General features: G+C 42.3%; 1 protein-coding gene across 2 annotated transcripts; it reads left to right on the top strand.

The window, feature by feature from the left end:
• Positions 1-617: 617 nt before the first annotated feature.
• On the top strand, positions 618-17,856 carry nup133 (nucleoporin 133). Of its 2 annotated transcripts, none has more exons than XM_080448409.1 (25): positions 618-871; positions 2,712-2,827; positions 2,941-3,044; positions 3,765-3,998; positions 4,244-4,411; positions 5,189-5,344; positions 5,811-5,881; positions 6,062-6,209; positions 6,900-7,050; positions 7,989-8,143; positions 8,638-8,729; positions 9,540-9,703; positions 10,099-10,193; positions 10,589-10,813; positions 11,452-11,574; positions 12,299-12,395; positions 13,082-13,330; positions 13,651-13,784; positions 13,890-14,048; positions 14,771-14,906; positions 15,548-15,666; positions 15,949-16,029; positions 16,208-16,272; positions 16,527-16,615; positions 17,608-17,856. In XM_080448409.1, exons 1-25 carry the CDS (start codon positions 732-734, stop codon positions 17,742-17,744), a joined length of 3,408 nt encoding a protein of 1,135 aa, XP_080304535.1. In that variant the 5' UTR covers positions 618-731; the 3' UTR covers positions 17,745-17,856. The 2 variants fall into 2 exon arrangements, with proteins under 2 accessions (XP_080304535.1, XP_080304534.1); XM_080448408.1 differs by having other exon boundaries at positions 8,620-8,729.

Raw genomic sequence — 17,856 nt, 5'->3', positions numbered from 1 at the left:
GGATCTCTTCTCCACTTTTTAGTCTAGTTTTTATTTGTTGACGAAATTGTCAATATATTTAGTCTTAGTTTTAGTCATCATTAGTTTTAGTTGTTGTTTAGTTTTAGTCACTGAAAAAAGGGTAGTCGACGAAATTAACACTGTAGTAAAATAGATTCATTTTAAACCAGTACGGTTCTCAAACTTTTGTCTGTCTTGTCTGTCGTGTGTCGTTAAATATCTTTATGAATTGAGTGCAAAGGAGAAAGGACCACAATGGAAACAAGCCATAGGCTTTCTTGGGTTTTAAATCTTCTTAGCTGACCTTGTATTGGACTGTACTTTCTTGTGCTTTTTTTCTACAAACTGCTAATAAAGTATTCAATCAATCAATCAATCAATCAACAATTAAGTTTGAATAATTTCAATTTGTTGTATGTGTTGTACTGTAGTACTATACACAGGAATTATGAACATTATTGTAATTATAACTACGTATGGGTTGCAAAAAAATAGTTTCCATAAAACGTGTAGACAACTTATGTCCATAAAAAAATAATCATACTGGAGCTACAGTGGGTGGACTTTTTTTAGTGACGTATGATGACGTATATTACATGCGACTGGAGGTTTGTGTTTTTGGTTCGTACCGCGCTCTGAGCTCTGAGGAGGAGAAAGCGTGGGGACAACTGTTCTGTAGTTCCACGACTGTATTACTACATCATATTATTTGGTATTATTTAGTAGAGGAGATGTTCACTCCGCGTAGTGGAACCCCGACCGGCTCGGGCCGCAGACAGACGCCCAGAGGAGTGACCGGCGGCGGGAGGAAGAGTCTGAGCGTCACCCCGTCTGGGATGCTCTTCTCCCCGCGGAGGTCTCTGGCCGTCAGGTAGTAACTTCACAACAACCACCATGTTATGAATGATGTTTGTTTGTGCCGTTTAGCTGTGTAGCCAGATAATGCGAGAGAATAAGCAACCATGGTCTATGAAAACAAGCCCAAAAGAAGTGACCACATGAGCACTTTTTTAAACCGTCGGATATTTGAAAATAGCCGATCTACAAGCTCACAACGCGTTGTGAGCTTGTAGATCGGCTATTTTCAAAAGTATTCTTGAATAAATGGGGGTCTGTGGACAAAAACATGTCCCCACTCGTCCAAGGTGCCCAGTTGTCCCTAGTGCCCAGGATGTTTTGGTGCCCTAATAAATAAAGAAAAGCATCACATGGATGCAACTGGGACGTAACATCAGTGTTGTAGCCTGGGCTGGGGTCATCGGTAGCCCTAGAATGTCTGTGATCTTACATACATTTCAAGTATTCCAAATACACAGTCATAGATCTCTCTTGGTCCCCCACTGTGTAGTGCCTATCTGCGCGGCCATAAAAGTGCTCTAAACTCCGTCTGTACTCACCCAATAATTAATTCCTAAGACGTGTAGTCATATTTTGTCCTCTAGTTTCATATCCATGTGAAAGTTCTGCCAGAAAACGTGTGTTTAGTCAAATATCTCCACTTTTTCACGAGCTGCACACGGACATCTTTCTGTACGACGCGAGGGGCCAGGAATGATTGCAGCACTGAATATACGTAACTTCCTTTAGGACGCACAAATGTTTGGGACACACAATTGACAGGTGCTTGTGATTGCTGTGGGGTAATGAATCATCACCTGTCAATTGTGTGTCCCAAACATTTGTGCGTCCTAAAGGAAGTTACGTATATTCAGTGCTGCAATCATTCCTGGCCCCTCGCGTCGTACAGAAAGATGTCCGTGTGCAGCTCGTGAAAAAGTGGAGATATTTGACTAAACACACGTTTTCTGGCAGAACTTTCACATGGATATGAAACTAGAGGACAAAATATGACTACACGTCTTAGGAATTAATTATTGGGTGAGTACAGACGGAGTTTAGAGCACTTTTATGAACGCGCAGATAGGCACTACACAGTGGGGGACCGAGAGAGATCTATGACTGTGTATTTGGAATACTTGAAATGTATGTAAGATCACAGACATTCTAGGGCTAGGGTCATCGGGTGTTTCGGGTCTCGCAACATACAACATACACCCTCGCCCAGGTGACCCAGCCAGGGTTGGTCAAGCCCTGACTTACGTCCCAGTAGCTAGCTACCCACGGTCAGTCCTATAGGGAAAGACAGGGCCACTCACCTATCCAGTTACCATTCTCACTAAACCACTGGCAGTGGTTTGTCAAACGTTTTAATTTAAAGGACCCCCAGATTGATGTGCATTTTAGGTTATAGTTACTATGGGAATTTACAAATGGATAAGAATCATTCCGAAGAAGACCTTGTGTCGAAACGTTTATAAAGCCTTGACTGGGAGCTTCTTTTAAATTTACAGTGTGCAGACTTTATTATTTCTTATATTTTCCACTGTTGGTCCTGCACCTGCCGTTCAGTGGATGTGGCAGTTTTATTATTGTTTCTATAGTGTACAAATGGACCTTTATACACTGTCAGAGTTAGCCTTGGATCAAGACTGTCATAGATTTATGCTATAGTTATAGCCCCTTTCGGAACCCTGGGGCTAGCTATAGTTACAGACCTGTAAGGAATCGGATTCAAAATTGGTTCCCATTCCCAGCTATCAATCATTTTGCTGGGGACCCCCTGGAACCACTTCGAGGACCTCTGGGTGACTCCAGACCCCACTTTGAGAACCGCTGCACTAAACAAATGATAATCTTGTGTGTTATATCAGGTCCACTCCTACGCGCATGCAAAGCCATGCAACTGCAGAGTCGGTTCACTTTGATGTACAGCCGTTCGGCTCTTCGCTGCCTGTCAAAGTCATGGAGGCGTTGACGATGGCCGATAGTGAGAACACTTCTAATAACGCAAACAATTATGATTTCAATATTACATATCGCACCAAATGTTAAACGCTGATCATATTATCTTGTATCCTCCTGTGTTTTTGACCTTTCCAGCCGATGACCAGATCTCAGTTAAAGTGGATGAGAGTGGCTGGGCCTGGATGGTGTGTGGAGAAAGAGTGATCATCTGGAAGATTTCTCAGACTGCTGTGGCTAAGGTAAGCTCTATCAGCAGGTCACTGGCGATCCATAGGGGAATTTGTGGGTAGTTATTGACTGCAGTGACTGTTGAGTTGACAGCTTAAAGGCACATTCCGAATCAACCACTTATACTACATATTATATATACTTGGGTTGACTGAGGTCACCGACCCATTTAAAAGAGCCTTAAAAAAAATCACCTTTCAGGAGGCCAAAGGTGGAGGTAGTACCATTTTTTTTGTTGTACATAGTGTTATATATATTTTTTGGCTGTTTATTTTGTAATGATATTTGAACTGTGGTGCCACTATATATGCCTATGAATTAAATACCAAGGCCCTCATTGGAAACAAGTCCGCAAGGACTTTTATGAACGGACCTGTTAGACAAAGTATTTTAAAATGTAACTGTGCTGTTTTACATTTTTTGCCTAATAAAATATTCAATCAATCAAAAAAAAAGCTGAGTTACAAGCTCATAATGCATGTGAGCTTGTAGATCTACTATCTTCACCAAATGTTTGTCTATTTTTTCAGAATGTTCATACGATGCATCTTAGCGTCATAATACAGACGTATGTCAAATGATCACCAACATGTTTCTATCACTGTTAGGCTCAGCTGAATTACACCGTCTGGAAGTACAGTCGGTCCACAATATCAAACTTCATTCTTTTGTTATCCGATTATTAAAGTATTTTTCAATGTAATGACTCCCAAACTGTCCTTGATCCATAGATGTCTGTGTGTAAGGAGCTGCAGCTCCCCAGCAGTGAGTTTGACTACTCTGCAGACCTGATCGCCATAACCTCAGCCGGGCCTCTGGAGATGGTCCCGGTCCAGTCCATCTCTGTCATGGCCGTGGTAGCAGAAGGAGTGGCTAGATTCTGGCCCAGCCTGGCCCACGAGGGGAACTACTGCGAGACTTCCCTTGACATGGGAGAACTCTGCAACTTTGTTGTTCCTGTGAAAGTAAGTGGAGTAATGTGTAATATATACTACTAAAATTTGAGGGTTAAAGACAGGGCAACAGATAAATTTAAACACTGGAAATTCAAATAATGTGGATTAACTGACATAATTAGGTTTGTTAGTATGTGAAAGTGTGTCTTAAGAAGAGTAAAAAAAAAAGAATATCATCAATTCAAATATCGTTGCTGTCGGGCGGAAACCAGCTAACTCCATCTTGACGCTTTTGCATTTTGTTCCCTCCTCAGGGTGGAAGTTTCATTGTATCCTCTTTCAAGAGCCAGCTGTTGAGAGTGAGCGTGGAAGCTGGGAAGCTCCAGCACAGAGCTCTGCAGCAGGGGCACGGGGTGCTGTCTGGCATCGGACGCCGTATGTCCAGCCTGTTTGGTATGGGGCCCACTCCAGTCAATGACACGGTGAGTGACATGTCGTGATGCTTTGTTTTCACCAGACATACAGTAACTTAAGAGTCCTCTAGCAGCTTATGGGGATGTTGGATTCCCACCAAGAGCCATACATCTATGCAATGCTATTCACTGTAGGGTGGTGTGGAAAAAAGGATCAATTTTATTTTGTTATAAGGTATAATAATGAAATACTCTACATGAATAATACTCAATTTGGATCGTGACCATAGGAATTTAACTTTTACTACAGACAAAAAAAGGATCATTAAGCAGGTTTAAATGTTTAGTGTTTAACTGAATCTTAAGACGAAAAGTAAATGACAGTGGTATCTGTATAATGTAAAATATTAAAAGGCTTAGTACCTAGTTTTCAATTGGTGGCGCATTCACAAGTAGGCAAGTGTTATACAGAGTCCTCCAAACCAATGTGTTTAATTTGCAAGGAGCTTGTTAGAGTTGGGAACCTTTTAGGATATTAATGATTCCAATTCTTTAACGACTCCTTAACAGTCAACTCGCTTTTTTTATGGATAGGCTCAAAAAGCAGATTGTGTGCATTTAATTTCAACCACATCATTTGCGCTTAAAAAAAAGGTTAGCTTTTCTCAACTTTTAAAAAACAGTGAAAAAGCAGCTCAGCTCAGTGCTGTGCAGAAGTTGGTCGCTTCCAGTGCACCTTACCGTTGCTTGCTTCACATAGGGTTTGAATGTAAAAACAAAATGTGGTGGATGTTGGGGAATAAGACTCTGCGTACAGATCCTAACCCACGCCTTTTCTCTCTGCAGCTCCAAAGCGTGCTGTGGTTGGGGGAGTCGGGCTGCCTCTACACACTGACCAGCTCCACACTCAACAAGTGGGAGGTGGATGAGAATACGGAGCACCAGCTCTTGAGCTGGGATGCCAACCGAGCTCTGACTGAGAGCATTGCAGATGCAATCTGGGTATGTTTGGGCCAGAGTCTGTTTGTAAGGTTTCTGGAGACACAACTCCCATTGTGTACCGTATTCCTGCTTTGTCATGTTCTGAGCGCATCCTCAAATGGGCTGATATACTGTGTATGTGTATATCTAAAAATTGTGTTTGTTTTACTTCATTTGTTCATTGCATTTGTTTGTGTATTGATACTTAATACATATGGTCTGTGTGTGTGTATTTATATATTATACTATATATAAATGTGTGCATATAATAGAGATACACATTTTTTTTAATAATAGAGATGCTAGTTTGCAGCTTCTTAACGTGGTGGCCTCCTCCTTTTTTTGTGGGGGGGGGTCTTGGCACCAAAATGAATAAATTCAAACATTTTAATAATAAATTAACTTAAACAAATAGTATTAACCGGTTACAACTCTGGTTATACCCTAGTTTACAGTATTAAAATCTTCTGAACTTTTTTCAAACCAGGGATCAGAGAGCAATTATGAGGAGATGAAGGAAGGAGTGAATATAACATACCTTGATATGAAGTTCAGCCAGTGAGTATACAAGCTGAGTATATACAAGCTCATAGCGTGTCACTTGGTACCGAGCTATGAGCTTGTAGATCTGCTATTTTTGAATATCCAACCAATGTGCTATATGTATATAGCTAAAATCTAAAATGACATGTATGCTTTCCCGGTGTTAATGGATAGATTCCTGTGTCTGTCTTCTAGGGTTGGCCTGGTGGTGTTGGCAGCAGCGTGGCATTGCTCAGACACGCCCTGCCTGGCCTACTACTGCCTGGTCACCCTGCAGGATAACGGAGCCACCATCTCTGACCAGTTCACAGTGGAGGTCACCAAGCACAATCCACCCTACCAGGTTGGTCTTTAACATTATAAGTCCTGCTTTCACTTTTGCTTTGTTTGATTTGTTGTACACACAGTCAAGTTGAGTCTTGGAGATTCTTCTTGGTCAGGGTCCCCCAAGCTAGTGAAATAAAATGATTTGATTTGATTATGGTGTTTATTGCATGGATCAAGTATAAAGTGGGTTAATTTGTCACTACTTATAAGGGTCAATGTCCCGCGTATGTCGGGGACAGGGGACCACTTTATCAAATGTAAAAAAAACAGAAATAGCAGATCTACAAGCTTACAACGCGTCACTTCGTGAGGCGTTGTAAGCTTGTAGATCTGCTATTTCTGCTATTTTTACACATCAAATTATTAATTATGTCAATAATTTCTTTGCATATTTAAGTTTGTCATCTGCCCTGTGCAATTCTTTTATTACGAAGCCTAAAAGGCAAACAGAAATATTTGTTTTATTCATATGTTCCATTCAATGCCAAACACACAATTAAATCGTTAATCGCAATTATTTGAGTGACAATTAATCGTCAACTTGTAATCGTGACAGCCCTACACACTGCCAGCTTGCAGGGTACATGATACATTTCTAAATGGGTGGTAACGAGCGCGCTTTTCAATGCACAAGGCCATCTGCTGCTTGGCTCGGGCACTGTCTTGCACCTTATCTAAACTTGGGATAACGTGTCTGTCTCCTCAGGACGAGGAGACCCTCCATGCCACGAGGCTAGTGCTGCCACGGGCCTCCGGCCCCGCTGCCTTCCTGTACAACGAGGAGCTGGTGTTTGCCTGCTCCACCGGCACCGGCAGGGGAGGACTGCCTGAAGAGAAGATCGCCTTCAACTCCCCTGGTGAGACCGCATGAAAGGGAAGCCATAGCAGTGTTTCTTTTATTTTTAAGATTCGTTTTTGGGGCTTTTATGCCTTTATTTATAGGACAGTAGACTGACAGGAAATGGGGAGAGAGATGGGGAGTGACACGCAGCAAAGGTCGTGGGGATCGGGACTCGAACCTGCGGACACGCTGGCATTGCGGCCTAGGATGCCTGGACTGTCCGCCACGCTGCGGCCCAGGCCAGCAGTGTTGTTTGTAGGCAACAGTGCTTTGATTTTATCCCTGATTTTCATCTTAAATTCAATTTATTTTTTTTTATTTTTAAGACGTGGTTCTACTGGAGTCTAGCCTTTTGTAAGAGGGTCTGTCTGTCTATGTGTCCGGAGCTAATCTCAGAAGCCACTGACTGGACTGAGATGACTGATATCACAGGCTGGCCACATGAAGTCCGAGATCCACATTGGAGCCACACTGTTCCCATGTGGAACCCAAGATCTGCATGATTAATTTTTTTTTATTTTTTTTTATTCTATGCATTGAAATCTGACATGTCCTCTGATTTAGCTGATTTTGTCCCCCACCCCCATCTGGTGGCGAGACAGTATTTGAACTAATTTGCTCAGGGTATGGTACAATTTGAGAAAAGTAACCAACCGTCCAGGCCAAAAGTAGCAGATCTAAAAGCTCACAACATGTCGCATCATGATGGGCTATTTTTGTTATTTTTTTAATGGGGCCTAAGTGGTTCTGTAATGACAAAAAGGAATGTTAGCCCACTGATTTGGACACCAAACAAATTTCATGTACAGCATCACAACTTTTGGATTTTGTTGATAGCACAAAATGAATGCAACTTTTTTATTCAAAATTGAGATCTCCAGTGTTTTTCACTGCTTCATTACCAGGCTGAACTGTTGGCATGCTCATCTGCCCGTTGTGTGTTTTTTACCCCAGGGGACAGTGTGTGTGGCGGGGGCAGCTGTGCCAACCTGCCGGTCTTCTTCTCCAAGAACAGCGGCCTTGTTGCTGTGGTAGCCAGGGAGAGTGTCTCCATGCTGCCGGAGACCATGGAGGACTCGCTGTGCTCCTCACTGGCTGCTGCACCGGAGGTACACACTGAACTAGCCTGGAAACCAGACGAATCTGCCATTGAAAAATAAAAAAAGCCCTCTGCAGATTTGGTCTGGCACCGCTCAGTTGTGATTGGATTTCACTCCAGTAGTGAGGGACCAATCAGGGCCCAGTATGCAAATGTTGGGCAGGTTTATCACCAGAGGCATCTTTTTATTCGCCCCTTGGAAATGCAGATTCCACACTAATATCAGTGAACAGAACCTGAGCATATCATATCATATTCCATTTTCAAAGTGTCATTTATACCTTCACTTTTTATTGTGTTTTTTTTACTAAAGGTATACATCTAAACTGATGTTTCCATTAGGAATGCCAGAACATTCTACTTTCTTCAAAGACCGTTAATTGATGGATGTGTCGCAGTATTCTCCTGTTTGTTCATTTATTCATTCATTCATTGAAATTATATATATATTTCTTCTTAACTCCTGCATTCCTTTAATTCATTTAGGCTATTCATTCATTTAAGGTTTCAGCCATGGAGACTCCTAACAGGATGGAACCTTTGGCTCAGGAAGACAAAACCAGGCTCCTCAAAACGGCCTTCCTGCAGTTCTGTCGGTACGTAGCCATAGAGTGACTCCATCCTGATCTACAGGGCAGTTTCGTGTTAAACGTTAGTCCTCTCTAGTCGAGGTGTGCAACAGTTAATACAACTAAACAATTTTATCTATTATTATTATTATAAATTTTTTTAAAGAATCGATTCATATTCAATCCCTATTTTTGGGTATGTCACTATAGAGAAAAAGTTCAAATCCAACCGTGAAAGTAGCCGATCTACAAGCTTATCTAGCTTGTAGATCGACTATTTTCACTATTTTTGCATGACGTGATGAGTGTTGCCCCCTTCCGCACTCCTTGCCTTTTGCCAGGCCGCAGTTGTATATGAGTTTGTTCTTAATCTTGCCTTGCCTACTGCTTAGAAAGATTACAACAATAAAAACAATCAAGTGGTTAATCGATTTGTAGATCCATGAAAAAGTTAAAAACTATATTTTAATATAAGCGCTTCTCGATTAACCACTAAGAAAATATTAATCAATAGTTGCAGCCCTACTCTGACTAGTCAGCAAATAGACTGCTGTGAGGATCAGATTGAAATCAGTGAGGTGCAACATTCTAGAGTCCTAAAACACAGTTAACCACATAAACCCTATATATTTTGTTTACTTGGGTTGTTCGACCTATTATATGACATGCCCCGAATAGGGACACTAGTGTTCATGGGGTTAAAGCACAAATACAGGTTGCACTTTGTTGATTTGAAATGCATAGAAAACAGTGTTGGTGCATCGATCTCCTTTTGATCTAATTTAATATTGTAATCTGTGTCATCGGTGGATCTCTGGGTGTGTTTTGACTTGACAGTAACGATGGGGTGGGCGCCCAGACTCTGACAGACGAGCTGTTCCCTGCAGAGGCGGAGGGAGAGGAGGGATCGGAGCTGGACGGTGTAGTCACCCGCATCAACCTGGACCTGGTGGATGACTACCCAGCCTCTGACCCTCGCTGGGCAGAGTCGGTCCCCGATGGTAAGGGAGGTGGAGGTATAGAGAGGTTCTCCTATGAAAGTCTTAAACTGTTCAAATTACTTTGATAATTGACACATTTTGAGCATTGTGAAGTGGCCAGGAAGGCCTATGGTAGCGTGGATGCATTACTATTCATTCCACATATGACATTAAAAAAGAGGGAACAAATAATACAACTAAGATAATAAAAACAACTCAATGCACTTTCTCAAAGTACAAACATTATGAAATGCTTTACAGAAAAAGAAAACGACAATGCATGAGCATATTGAATACCAGATAGCTAAAGCAAATAAATAAAGGTGAACAAACCTTTAGATGCTGGTCCTGAAGTGTCCAGAATGTTTGTGACATGCAGCGTTATGATTTCTGTACTTTTGTTCTTGTTTCTCCAGAGAGTGCAGGCTTCCCCCTCACGTCACTCATCATCCTCCACCAACTGGAGGACAAGATGAAGGCCCACGGCTGCTTCATGGACTTCCTGCTCCAAGTAGGCAGACACACACACACACACACACACACACACACACACACACACACACACACACACACACACAGAATATAGTTTCCCATAATGAAATAATTCACACGACGAGGAAACAGATTCTAATGTTGAAAATTAGCACAGTTGGGTGCCGATGGCCTAGTGCTTAAGGCGCGTATCGCATAGGCTCTGTTGCAGCCTAACAGCGAGTCCCGGGTTCAATTCCCGAGCCCGACGGACCTTTGCTGTGTGTCACTCCCCGACTCTCCCCTTTTCCTGTCATATCTCCACTGTATTATGAATAAAGGCCCGGAAAGTATCTTTAAAAAAGTAAATAAAAATGTGCACAGTTTTTTAACATGATTCTCATAGCTTTGTCTCTTCTCCATCCCATCTTCAAGGTGGGTCTCCTGGATCGGCTGAGCACGGTGACGGTGCGTTCCGTGGCCATGGCCACGCGGCTGCTCCTGTGCGAACACGCCGAGAAGCTGCAGGCGGCCATGGTTCTGAAGAACCACCACGCCAAGCACGCCGAGCTGGTCAACCGAGCCATCCTGAGTGCTCTGCAGAAGAACAATGCTGTCGTGCCCCCCAGCCTCACACCTGCAGATGTCTTCTTCAGAGAGGTGCTCTTTAGCAAGCCTTACACTTTATATGGTTTATGTTTATATGCCTAAACTTTTTTGCCATTTTTTACTATTTTGAAAAAGTTCTTTTTTGTGCAAGCTCCATCATTTTTGTTGTTTTCAGAAAGGGAGAAGAAGAAAAGTAGGGCAGACAATGAGAGGGAGGAAGAGAAAAATCTATCCATATAGAAACATACACATAGCATAACACCAGCAGATTCAGTTGGTAGTACATGAGATTAAACATGTTGTGCAAAATGTTTAGATTTAAGATATCGGCAGGTCCACGTAGCAGCAGGTATGTATGAGATAAGTACATGAGATAAGAAGGAAAGAAAATAATCGGCGCATTGGCAGATCCACATAGGGTAGAAACGTCACAGGTAAAACTCCACATGGCAGTTCCACAAGGAAAGTAAAGCTGCATAGAGGACCAGATCCACATGAAGGGAGGAAAATGGTCAGTTTCAAAGAAAGGGTTCAAGTTGACAGGCGATGATCAGGCCTTGTTGTTTTATGTATAGCAATCATCACAATAACTGCATGTCTATTCTCTATATTTCCATTGCTGATATTGAAAAGTTGCAATAATGTAAAAAACTGTCATTTTAATTAAGTGTGTGTGCATTTGTGTCCAGGTGTCCCAGATCTCCTCGGTGTTGGAGTGTCTCCTAGAGGAGGAGGAGAGGAGTCTGAAGGAGAACCCGGTGGACTCAGTCCAATGGGCTGAGGTGGTGGTCACCGTCAACATCATCATCAAGGTACACACATTATGTCGGCACTAACTTACTGTAGATCTAATTATCTCGTCTTCCTTACATTTAACCCACTTGATAGGGGAGCTAAACACATTTTTCCCATAGAAAGGAGGTGTCATTCACTGCCGACATTTTTCCCTTTTTCTCCTTTGTACAATCATATAGTGTTTTGTATTTGTTGTTGATATGTATTATTGCGTTATTTTTATGCTATGTTGTTGAATTGAATACATACATTTTTGAAGACTCCGCTCTTCAGACTCCACCTTGGCCCGTAGCACTTGACCTAGCCTTGATGACCATGCAGTCTTATGCAAAGGTCTGCTAAATGCCTAAATTGTAGCAGGTGTCAATTAAAGATGTGTCGACCAGTTTTGTGTGACGCGGTCGGCTCCTGCTTGAGCAGGCATACTCGGCTGTGGAGATGCCTACTTAACGCTGGAAATGAGGATGTCAAAAGCATAGAAATACAGGAGTAGACACGTTTGAATCACCAACCTTACAGGAGTGCGACGGTCAAAGCTGTAGTGTCCAGGCGATTAAATGTGACAGACCTTTGTTATTCCTGACTTCTTTCAATGTCTAAAAATGGTTGTGTTACTTCATTTGTTCATTGCAATTGTTTGTGTATTGAAGTACATCGCAATTGTTTGTGTATTGAGGTACATTGTGTGTGTGTGTGTGTGTGTGTGTGTGTGTGTGTGTGTGTGTGTGTGCGTGTGCGCAGGACATGCTTCTGGCTGCGGGTCAGTACAGAGACTCTAAGGCCTCGATATACAGACCTACTGAGGATGCCGCCGAGCCAGAGTACATTCCATGGACAGGTACTAGTACACGCACACACGTACAAACACACTCGTTCCCCATCCCTATCCTCCCATAGCACTTTAGACACATAAACATCCCTGTCTAATAGTGAGATTTGACTTGGGATGTCACTTCATCGACTGACATGACTAATGAATGAATTTAGTTTTGTCTTCGGTCCAATCACTTTGCATTTCTGATGGTGTAAAATGGGAAACGTCAATTATGGAGTGCTTGATCAAATGGTCAGTTATTTAACCACCTTCCAGTTTCACAAAGATCAGGAGACATTATGTTTTTGTCAGTATTGTGCTGCAGAGGGCTGGTGGATTCCTAAATTCACCTGCCAGTTATACTATATTACCAGCCAGCTAGTAAGTTTATAACAGAAAAGGACCTTCAAATTATACTTCATTGTATAATAGTCAATATAAAATCAACTGTACAACTGTCCATATTTTGTATGAGTGACTGCTTATAGCAGCGCTTGAACTGTTTAGTATTATTGCAAACTTTAATATTTTTATCAAGATTATTCTAGAGAGTTATAACCCATATTGAAATGCAATTTTTTTCAGTGTTGTATGAATAATTGGCTGTTTAAAATTGAGTTTTTGTTTCCACCAAATCTGGAAACTTTAGCATATGAGATTTAAAAAACACACCGAGCACAGATTCCCTATCTCGTTCTGTTTCTCTCCAGCCTCTGGGGGTGTGGGAGGCGTGCGCGGCATCATCTCCCGCCAGCACGAGCTCATCCTGCGTTCGGTCTACCCGCACGCCGACTCTGAGCTGCGCAGCGTGCTGTGTGAGCAGCTGGTGGCGCTGTTGGACCTCTACCTCGGCGGGTACGTCTCCCAGCTGACCTCCCTGCCACGCTCCCAGCAGGACCGCTACAACAGCCTGGAGATGGAATACGGTCAGCGCCGCTCCGAGCTGCTGGCCCCGCTACGTGAGTTCCACGTTCTTATTTGTTGGGGTTAGATATGTTACGGTTAGGTATGTCTAGGACTAATACGGTATATGCACGTTTAGATATATTATGTTATGGTTAGAAATGTTTTGGTGGGCATGACAGGAAGGAATGGTTCGGGCATTGACATTTGTAACTGCAGACATTTTTGTTTTTCTTTCAAGGGAATGTTTTATTTGAGTTTTGGAATTTCACTGCTAAGTAGTGGGAACCCTGTGTATACTGTACTAATATTGAACTATATTTCAGCTGGTGGGAGTCCCATAACTTTTTGTTGTTTTTCTTGCTGTGTGTTGCAGTGGAACTGGGTCAGTACCAGTGGGTGGCAGCCTTGGCTGAGAAATACTGTGACTTTGACATCCTGGTACAGCTGTGTGAACAGACAGACAACCAGAGCCGTCTGCAGCACTACATGACCAAGTTTGCTGACCAGGTGCAGTACATACACACCAGTTCAGAAACACAGTTTCAACAAATATTTGTGAAACAGACCTGGGACAGATGGCATTTTCCTGACACGTTTCATGTCCTCCCGTAGAACTTTGCAGACTTCCTGTTCCGGTGGTACATGGAGAAGGGGAAGAGGGGAAAGCTGTTGTCCCAGCCCAGTGCCCAGCACCAGCAGCTAGCCAGCTTCCTGCAAGCCCATCAACATCTCAGCTGGCTGCATCACATCCACATCCAAGACTACCAGAGTGTAGGGACACCATATACTCATTAAACACTATGTGACTACATAGAGAAGAAACATGTTGATTGCAAGTACACAATCAAATGCACAGAGCATACTTCAGATAGGTAGATAAATAAAAAGATAAATAAGATGGACAGACAGACAGACATTTATTTATTCCTTCCTTCCCTCCTATGGGGAAACTCAAGTGTTATAGCAGCAACAGCCGTAAGCATGAAATAATGAGATCACAATAATGATAAAAATCGACTAGTCTATCTATCCCTAGCCATCTGCACTTGGTCTGACTGACTCCCAGTCGCACTAATACAGTATGCTCATGTTCCTGTCTGTGGGTGGCCACTGAGCTGAACCTGAGAGTATTTTCACCACTAACGAGGAATACAGTGAAAGATGCTCTACTTGCTTTATTTAAACAGGACCGTGACGAATGACAGAAGGTGGGGGTAGTAAATTGGATGAAAATGGGGAAAATATGAAGTAAAAAATACAAACTCTCTAGGCAGAGTCTGACTGAAGTTGGTGTTTGCAGTTGAGGGGCGACCCCACACTCTTTGTTTTATTCTGTTGTATTTATCTATCGCCTTAGGGGTCTATAGTGCTGAGAAGCACCATCTCGGGTACATTTTTAGTATCTCCCTTCAAGCGTTTAACTAGGTTGAGATTGGGCCAGCCGGTGACTGGAAAGCCCATGGAATTTGACCCAGTGTTTCCTTCATCCTCAGGCCCACAGAACACTGTACAATCAAGCCAATGCGGAGACACGCTACTTTGTGAAGAAAAAGACCCTTTTGGCCCTCAGCAAGCTGACTGCTCTGGCTTCTGACATGCCAGAGGATGCCATGCAGAAACAAGTTGATGGTAAAACATACACTCACTGACCACTTCCTGACATTTTAGCTCATCTGCCCCTAGGGTTTATCCTGCAAAAATGACGATTGAAATGCTCTGTCTTCTATATGTCAGACTATTGATGAAACACCAGAGTACTTCAAATATAGTTTTGATGTACCATTTTATCTTGTGTAAAATGCATTCATTTATTCATTTGGTCAAAGCTATTTGGCATGGATAATGGGAAACTAACGCAGAAGGATGGCTGGTATCACATTCTGCAAAATAACAAAGCTAATAACATTAATTGATGTGTGGGTCTGTTTCATGTAGGTGCTTCTGTGTGCCAGCTTGAAGTTAACAGGAACTGTGTTGCTTGGCACACTAACGCCTAAATGAATGGGGGGGGGGTTATTTCCATAACATCTAAATTAGGTTTTGACCAAAGAGAAAAAGAAGTCTGCTGTGAAATGAGTCTATTAACTGCAGCACTTGGACTGCATAATATCTTCCCAGACCAACTGCCTTGAGCTGGGTGATAATTGCTTTTGGGACTTTTTATTTTCTTAATGGAAAAGACAGAGCCCTACATACAGTAGAAAACGATTACAAGAAAAAAGGGCAAGTTGACACTGAGATCCTCGTTTGTTGTGTGTGTGTGCACTCAGACATCAAAGAGCAGGAGCGCTTCCTCCTACACCAGGAGACTCTGCCCAAACAACTGCTGGAGGAGAAGCAGATGAATCCAGACGTCATCCCTGTGCTCACCGCTCACAACCTCATCGAAGTAAGAATGGAGCCTGAATTATACTAATTGTGCACCGGTGTCGCATACTAAAGCTCACATTGCGTCGTAGCGCATGCTGTTGTGAGCTTTATTATAGATCAGCAATTTTAGGTATGTGATGCCACGTTTAGAATTTGACATGAAATATTGAGTTAAAACACAGCAATTTAATAATAATATTGGATGACATGCTTTTTCCAGAAATATTACCACAGATAGCAATGTATTACACATAAGCCTAACTTGTTGTCCATGTTAACACATATCTTGTCCTTTCACTAGCTGTATATTTGCGATGACAACAGACGAGCCAATGAATACGACTTCAAAAAGGCCCTGGATCTACTCGAATACATCGATGAGGTAATGTCCTGCTTGATTTGCCTTGATCTGAGGTGTGCTTCATCGTGACTTGAGCATGGCTGAAAAGTTCATTTCAACAAATCTAAATGCTTGGCCGGAACTGCCCATTGTACTGGCATGGTTGGTTGTATATACTGTACATATACACATACTGTAAATATACATGTTCATTTGACAGGAGGATGTTGTGGATACGGACACTCTCAAATGCGAGATCTTTGGCAAGGCCCTCAACAAAGACGAGTAAGGAAAGAGTACCATATCTGATCCTTTTTTAGTTTCTGCACAATGAAGGAAGAAATGAGGATGGTGTTTCCTTTTAACACAATCTCAGCATCTTCTAACTACATCTGCATATAGAAAATGTTAAATCTGGAGCAGTAGATTAAATATTTAATGGCTGCCAGAGTACAACAAGGCATGGTACAGCAAAGTGATGACATGGCATCTCCACATTTATTTCTTATGCATTATGACATACAAGTGTTTCTTTCCAGCTGGTCCTCTGCTGATGGCAATGATGACCCACTAGAAGCAGCCAAAGACAGTATTTTTGTCAAGATCCTCCTCAAGCTCATACAAGAAGGTGAGTTGGGGAGAGGAGAAACTTCAGCTGGACTTATACCAAAAAAGCCAAAAGAAATAGCTTCTGGCTCATGACGCTTCACTGTGCAACCCAGTTGTGTGCTTGTAGATCTGTTATTTTGTGTGCACCATTTTTTGTTCATAATGAATCATTAATTTGGGTTGCAGCCAGTTTTTAGAACATTTCTACATTAATAAAACAATGTTCAGAACAGTGGGTTGTGCACATCCAGTTCGTCGCTGGTGCTGGACATAGAGTGACCGTTCAAAAGAATAAAAGTCTGCACAACAGCATTGCTCCTTAAAGTGTTAACTTTAAAACACAGACAATATTGCATGGTACAACGTTTCGGCCACAGTTGGCCTTCATCAGGGCAAACAATGACAATAAAACGATAACTAGAACATTGATGAACAAGTAAGACGCGCGAACGCTGGAAGCGAACGCAGCTCGAAAATATTGTGTATTTCCGGACTTGTAATCCGTGTTATTTCACCGTGATGGGGAGAGAACATTGACATTGTGTGTGTGTGTGTGTGCGCAGAGCATTGTCTAAATTCCTGCACTCTGGCGGCTTTAAATAGGCAGTGCACTCACGTGAGTCACATGGGGGCGTGAGGCAATGAGAGCGTGAGTGACATGGGCGAGAGCCAATGAGAGCGTGAACACAGAGACACACACGGAGACACACATGGAGACACACACACACAACCCAAGCAGAGTTACATAGTAAGCTCCACTTGGTCGGAGGCGCGGCTTCGCCGCGCCTCCTTCCGCGTTCGCAACAATAGTCCCCCCCCCCCCCAAGAAATTAAACCCAAATGTCATACATAAATTATAGTGATGATTTTCCCCTTTCAGCCTTACAAATTGCATGTGCTGTATCCTATCTTTTCTGAAACGTATTTTTATGTTACTTATATTTTTCTGCTCATCATAATCTAAAGGATATGGATTTAATATAGATTCATATTTAACTGTCTACTTTCCAGGTGTTCCTCTACAGACGTATCTTCCAGATGTCAAAGACCTCTTGGACTTGGATGAGCTGGCAAGTTTGAAATCCAAGCCCTCTTTTGAGTTTGTCCTGCGAGCTAATTATGAACATTACCTTCAAACCCAGATGTAACCTTCCACTTTTATGCACTGTACTTAAAGCTCTTGATTATTTTCTTATCAATAATTTGTTTGTGGAAAAAAACTGAAGTACTCCTTTTCTAAATAAATGCTGCATTTGTATG

The sequence above is a fragment of the Gymnoscopelus braueri genome (genome assembly GCF_963280865.1).
Source record: "Gymnoscopelus braueri genome assembly, chromosome: 2".
NCBI classification, from domain to species: Eukaryota; Metazoa; Chordata; class Actinopteri; order Myctophiformes; family Myctophidae; genus Gymnoscopelus; species Gymnoscopelus braueri.
This window is presented reverse-complemented; position numbering and strand designations above follow the sequence as displayed.